Source organism: Bombina bombina, chromosome 3 (genome assembly GCF_027579735.1).
Source record: "Bombina bombina isolate aBomBom1 chromosome 3, aBomBom1.pri, whole genome shotgun sequence".
Lineage (NCBI taxonomy): Eukaryota > Metazoa > Chordata > Amphibia > Anura > Bombinatoridae > Bombina > Bombina bombina.
Genome location: NC_069501.1, coordinates 844,172,939 through 844,180,252, shown reverse-complemented (window position 1 = coordinate 844,180,252; position 7,314 = coordinate 844,172,939). Strand labels below are relative to the sequence as shown.

At 38.3% G+C, this 7,314-nt stretch overlaps 1 protein-coding gene across 1 annotated transcript in view; it reads right to left on the bottom strand.

Annotated features, from left to right (window-relative positions):
• Positions 1–1,938: 1,938 nt before the first annotated feature.
• LOC128651951 (protein-lysine methyltransferase METTL21E-like) overlaps positions 1,939–7,314 on the bottom strand; it is a 187,814-nt gene continuing 182,438 nt past the window's right edge. Inside the window, exon 5 of the mRNA XM_053704912.1 lies at positions 1,939–2,409. Within this exon, the coding sequence (XP_053560887.1) occupies positions 1,991–2,409 (419 nt within the window). The 3' untranslated portion in view covers positions 1,939–1,990. The remainder of the gene's footprint in view (positions 2,410–7,314) is intronic.

The window sequence follows — 7,314 nt, the reverse complement described above, 5'->3', positions numbered from 1 at the left end:
TGTAGTATTTTTTCTGCTGGACTCCGTATTACAAGTGAAGAAGTGTTTAAATTTGCGCCCACTGTATTTTTAATTAAACCCATTGAGCGCAAATCTGGGTGGAAGAAAATAACAGGACAGCCCTAGAGGACTGATACCTTGGATGAAGACCAAAGAGGAGCGCCGCCATGGACCCGTCGCTGCCCCCCTAAGGCAATTTTTTGGGGGAGTTGAATTTTTGTATGAGGGGGTATGCAAAAGAACCAAATCCTTTATGTCCTTTTCAGGGCATTTTTTTTTTTGGATAGTTTTTTTTAAACTTAGTTTTTTTAGGATGGGTTTTTATTTATTTTTTAAGTGCAAATTAGTTAAATCACTCGACCTTTTCAGGGCATTTTTTAGGATAGGGTTTTTTTTTAGGATAGGGTTTTTGTATTTTTTTATTAGGATTTTTTAAAGATATGTCTATTACTGGTAGTTTTTTATGTTTGATAGTGTTTTTTTTTTTAATAGTAGTGCTTTTTTATTTTTGTAACTAAGTGGGTCTTAGGTTTGGGGTTTTGAGGTATTAGCTGTTAGGGGAAGCTCGCGATTGATGGTTCTGGCGGTTAGGGGGTTAATAGGTTAGGGGTACTTTATGATGGAGGTTGTGGTGGTTTAGGGGTTAATAGAGTAGGGTGTTATTGTGGTGGAGTAATGGCGGTTTAGGGATTAAGTAGTGCAGTGTGTTAAGTAGTGTAGCAGGATAGTTTGCATTGGGGGTATGGTGGTTTATGGGTTAACAGTGTAGGGGGTTAAAAGAATAGGGAGATTTTGCAGATTAGGGATTATTAGAGTAGGGGTCATATTGCTAAGGGGGTTAATGCATGAGTATAAGTGTTTTTTTAACATTGCAACATCCTCTGATTAATTTGGCAATAATCGCGCCGCTCTAGCTGTTGCTAGGGATGCGGCGCCTGCTGTCTCCTCGTTGCCTAGGGGGGAGTCGGCTCCTCTCTGTGTCCGGCTGTGACGTCATCGCTGCACGCTTCCCCATTCAGAAGCCGGTCAGGATCTCCTGTGGCGCGAATCCGGCGTCTATGTAGTGGCTTCAGTCCTACCTATCATTGCCCAAGTATAGGTGTTACTTACATTTCTCCTGGGTGTTATTGATTCTTATGCTGAACTGTTATATTGTTGCTGACCCTTGCTTGTCTGACCACTCTGCCTGTTTACCCTTTAACTGCTGGATTGATATACTGCTGCTGAACTCTGCTTGTCTGACCACTCTGCCTGTTTACCCCTATTGCTCTGGATTGCCTTACTGTTGCCAAACCCTGCCTGCCTGACCATCCTAGTGGTTTACCTCTGGACTGCCTTACTATTGCCAAACCCTGCCTGCCTGACCATCCTAGTAGATTGCTTCTGGACTGCCTTGCTGTTGCCAGGTCCTGCCTATCTGATATTTCTGGTGGTTTGCCCCTGAACTACCTTTCTCTGGTTTTCTGCCTGTTGCCACCGAGGACTGTCCTGCCTGTGGTGAGTGCCGCTTACCCCATCTTGCAAACCTTCTCTGCTCTGGGATATTCCCTATCATTCTGGCTCGATGCAGGGATAACAAGACTACTGGCTGAGTTCGGTCTGATAGAGGAGTATCCCACGAGCATTAAAGCAATATTCTCTGATTGCATACTTTATATACGATTTAATCACTCATTTACTTCAGTGTAGTTGTTTTGTTTGATAGTTAACCTCTTAAGGACATATGACGGAATTTTTCCACCATAAAACAATTGAGCAAACTGAAAGCTGTGTCCTTAAAGGGTTAAATAATTTTAAAACGAGTAATTAAAAAAATAGATACAATATTACATAAAATGTAATTATATTAGAATTCCAAAAGGCTCACAAATACAAAGCCAAATTTTCAAGTGAAAATATATTCCAGTGATACATACTTGAAACAAAAATACTGCTAAATAACTGTAAAAAATGTACTTCCGTTTTATTAATAAATGGCATATCCATGTTTTTAAACACTTGATATTATTCTCTTCCTTCTCACAGCTCTATACAGTTGAATAGTTAAGCTAGGGAAGTCATAAACAACTTCCATGTCAAATAACTTCTGAAACTTTTCTATAAATCTTTTTTCTTTAATTCTATTTTCCTTCCTAAATTTCATGGCCCAGATTATTATGGTATTTTCTTGGCATAAGTGATCAAATGTTGCTATAAGTTCTTCCAAATAAGGGTGATCATATACAACATCCCCTGCAAGGATGTAATCTATTTTTAAAGAAGATTTTGGAAATGACTTTTCCAACTCAAATCCCCAAGTCATTTCTCTAACTTGGGGCTCATGCTTGCATTTCAGCTTGGTATTTCGAGAAATATTGTATTGAAGATTGCCAATCAAATCCTTTAAGTCCGTTGCCATGACATGTGCCCCTACAAAAAAATAAAAAATGTTACGTTATCTACCAGTTCTTAGCTAAATGTACAACTATTTCAAAACATATTACAGGACAATTTGTAAAATGTTTTAATCATAACAGAGAACATTCCAACCTTTTTTTGAAAATGCCATTCATTCATTAGCTTTTATTTTTCATTCTTTTCTTTTTTTTTTTTTTTTTTCAATAATTTTTATTGAGGTTTAGTTAAAGGCATACATAAAACATCATAACAAATTCTTATGTCACATGAAATAAGGCTTCAATGTTACAGGAGTAATAAAAAGAGACATAACAAAGACGTATAGCCAACAAGTTACATAGCTTGTAAATATTATACAGATAGGGTGTTGATCCTTCAGGAACCCTCTATATGACATAATAAATTACCCATGAGCCAACAAAAGCAACAGGTAGTAATGGAGCGAGAGAGGGAAATTTTAACCAAGGAGACCACTTTTGGATCTCATTAATAAACCTCAAATTTTTTAATTTTTAGAATAGTTAGGAATTAGTATCGGGAGGAATAATAAGAGTAAATATATAAACTTGCTGTGTAAATAAAGTGGTAAAGTATGTAGGTATAAAGATCTAGAGTATGGCATGGACAAGATAAGCCATATAGATAGCCCCCCAACATTGGGAGGTATATTATAAGGGGGGTAGAGTGGAGCGGAGTGGGGGGGAGGAGGTGGTAGGTTAGCTAAGAGAAACCACCTTTATAATTGTTCTGAAGCTAGGAGACAAGATAAATACTATGGGTAGTGTATATGCCAAATATGGAGGTACAATATAATACAGTGGTGGAGGAGGTGGTTATTGAAGCTTAGTAGATAGCTTATAGGCCAATTGTATATTGAGTAGATACGATATTTGGTGCGTGTATAGCTAGAACTAAATATAAGGATGAGAAATTGCACAGTTTAATGTTATTGCAGGTCCAGCCTGCGATGGAAAACAGGGCAACCAGGGATAGTGGAAATTCACCTATGGGGCATAAGGCTGAATTATGCGGGAGAAGTATTGGGCCCTGAGGTAGGAAAGTCTTCTCATCCTTATCTGTCACCAATGTTTATAAAAATTATTTGCATCCCCTAAGAGGACTTAGCAGATAGATATTGTAACAAAGCATAAGATAGCCATACATTGCAGTGGTGACTCAAATATATACACAAACTGTGAAGTAGTACATTTATGCCTGGATATGCTAGCCACAAAACTCTCTAACCGTGTGGGAATTCTGGGTTCATAACATTGCTTGGGGTAAGTAAATACTGTTTATGTGCCACAAGATAACTTAGCTGATAGATTCTGGGTTCACAACATTGCTTTGGGTAAATAAATACTGTTTGTGTGCCACAAGATAATTTAACTGAAAAATATTATAACAAGTTATAACATAACAGTAAAATGCAGTAGTTAAAAGGAAGAGATTGTATCTGCATCAGGGTTAAACTCCCCAATGTTCACTAAATGACATATCTAATATCTACATGAGTTTTAGGTAGGTTACTACAATAATACCAAGTGACTTAGATACAGAGTTAATGTGATATATGGTTAGGAGAGTACATCGATTATATGGGTAACTAAACATTATTAAGTGGTATATATGAAATAGTAACCAAGTTGGCAGATGAATCATTGCCACGCAAGGTAACTATTATAGCATAGTCAGGATAAATACAAATATACCTAACTATAGGAATTGTAGTTTTTTTTTTTTTTTTGGAAAGGAATGGTGGAGGCTGTATATAATGTTTAGCAACAAGCAGCACAGAGCCATACAAATAAAACATGGTTGAACATATTACTGGAAAAATCATGCCAGCTCTATAGTCACAAGAAGAGCACATTTAGAAGGGCACATTCGACAATATGGTTATAAACTGGAATTTTATAAACATATAGGCTAAAATGTCAATGAATTAAACCTGTATATAGTAGTAAAGGACAGTGGATCAACACATTGGGTTTTTATCATCTGATTTCAAGAGTAAGCTTACTTAAGGCTATGGGTTACTTATGCGAACGGATATGATCCTTCATAAATGAGCAATAATTGAGAGCAAATTACAAATAAACAACATTTCTGCGTTGCTTTACACTTCACTGATGCAAGGTAATTTGTTTATGGCAGTCTGTAAACATGTAATTATTTAGTGTAACATTGAGAAACATGGGTGTCCAAGTTATTAACAGAGTCTCTCCCAAGCCAGCATACAAACCAGGATATATAGGCTAGTGCATCAGGAGGTGACATAGGTAATATTAAATTCAAATTTTTACCCCACACCATACCGCAAGCCAGGACGATCTCTATGGGCAGATTGATCCAGCAGTGTCAAGTTGGCTGTCAGGCGAGCGGGACCGCGTGCGTGACTAGGTAGCAGAGCTGTGGCTAGGTAACAGAGCATGGCTGGGAGAAAGGCCACTTTGCTACTATAGGTATGCTGGCATCCCCATATAGGTTCCCAAGAGGTGCTTGCATGCAGCTGCGGGCCATCCAAAAGGTAAAGTACCGATGCCAATCTAGTACTGCCGCCATCCCTTGGTATGCAGGGAGTTGTAGAGGTAAGTGAGAGATAGGATTCCGGTACTGCTGTCATTCTCGGGCTGCCACTAGGAAGAAAGGGTGATCCTGAAACAAGATGGGAGTGTGATTCCTGTCTGGCCTGTGATCTCCTGCCCTGCGTTGGACTTGGCTGAAGTGGCTTTACTTCGAGGTGTGAGGCTTTCAGAACTGGGTCCATCTGCAAGTCAGGACTCAATAAGCTGAGGGGCTCTGGAACAAAAGAGCGCTTAGCTAGCTCCACGCTGTCTTCTTTCTTCCCTACTGTGCCCTCTAAGCCAGGGAGCCGTGAGAGGTGCTCTGCCGACATCCAAGATGGCGGCTGCTGCGGCTTAACTGCAATTCCTGAGCGCCCCCGCTCACAATCGGCCAAAACTTATGACGAGATAATAAATGTATTGCGGGTCTTGAAGGCATCATCTATTGTATGCAACAGCGCTTCGTTATGGTGCTCTAAGAGTCTCATTATCTGGTTGAGGACGAGCGCAGCCATGATTGCACACGGGCAGCGTGACAAAAAAGGTTAGGATCAGGGTCTATAGAGAGATTTGTAACTGCTGAAATGCCTTAAGTGCAGCAGAAAGATAACCTTCCTCCTGAATCTGTAGAGTGGGGCAAAAAAATAAGCAAATTATGCTATAAAACCTTTAAGATCAAGAGATGTTTTAGGAGCTCTGAAAATGTGCGTCTTGTCCTTGTGGTAGTTGGCTCCGCCCCCATTTTTCATTCTTTTCAACCATATTTCAAACTGCTTTTGAAAGGGGCACAAGCTCTGAAATATCACTATTAATAAACATAGTCCTTGCCTTTCATTACTATTTGGCATGTATATAAAACATTTTTGAAGAAGATATTTGGTGAGAAATTCCATTTTGGATTTGCTTAAATTTAAATGTGTTCATCAGGGATATGCTTCTAATGTTTCTTTCTCTTGCTATCCTTCGTTGAGGGAGCAGCAATGCATTACTGGGGGCTAGCTGAGCACATATGGTGAGCCAATGGCAATAAGCATATATGTGCATCCACCAATCAGCAGCTATCTCCCAGTAGTGCACTAATGCCTCAGAACCTACCTAGGTATGATTTTCAGCAAATTCTACCAAGAGAATGAAGTACATAGGAAATGTGTTTTAATTGCATGCTCTATCCAAACCATGAAATAATTCTTTTGGTTTCATTTAAAAAAAAAAAAAACAATGGGAAAGTAAAACATAATCCAAATTAATTTATTGTTGTACCCTTTATAAGGCCAGGTAAACTGTTTGAATTTTAAATACACTGTAGACGTTAAAGACGGAGGATCAGGTAAGCTTTCGACAAACACATTTGTAAGATGGATTGAAATGGCTTTGTTGACAATAGCTTATTGTGCTATGAACAAAATGTCTTTGGGCAGTTTGGAATTAACCCCAATAAAAATACAAGTTTGGTTTTTAATACTAAATGATTTGGCAATTTGTATTACTCAAAAATTGTTGATGTGAACATTTGCAGCAAGTTAGCATTGAGGTACCCCCTATATCCCACAAATTACATTTTGCTTAGAACTCAAATATTCTGCCGACAATTTAGCACAGGTGCTTCCGGTGGGTGGAGCAAGCAGACGCTCTGCTTCTTACGCTTGGTGCTTTGTGGAGTGCATTTTTCAACTAACACCAACTACTATTTTTCCCTAGGCTGTGGACATTGTTTTTTCATAAAAAGTAGCAGGCGGGTAACAGCAAATTCAATATAATTTATTGTAAGACAAAAAGAGGTGACGTTTCGGGACCTTATCCCTTAATCATACCATGTCTCCCACAAACAAACAAGTGATTTATATACAGGTGTACCACTAGGTGGTGCTGGAGAACATTTAACCCATTAATTATATGTATTACCATTTAACTATTTAACTATTTCATTAGTATCAGTATTAATCACTCCAAAAATATATACAGCACCAAGATACAATACAAAAAAATCCTGTAATAAATTCAATCTTCATAATTATTACATTATCTATATTATTTGATTTTTTTTTTTATAAAAATACAGAAAGATTCCAGTCTTTGTTTAATCCTTTTGGTTCAAGACATTCAAGCTCATATATCCAATAGGACTCTCTTTGTTTAAGCAAACTTTCCCTATCACCACCTCTGCGTGGAATACTAATGCTATCTATAATTTGAAATTTTAATTGACTTATAGAGTGGCCTGCCTTTAAATAGTGGGCTGCTACAGGGGCTTTAATGTTGCCAGTGCGAATATTACTCTTGTGCTCAATTATTCTATCTTTGGCAGCCCTAGTCGATTCACCAATGTAAATCCAACCACATGGGCACTTGA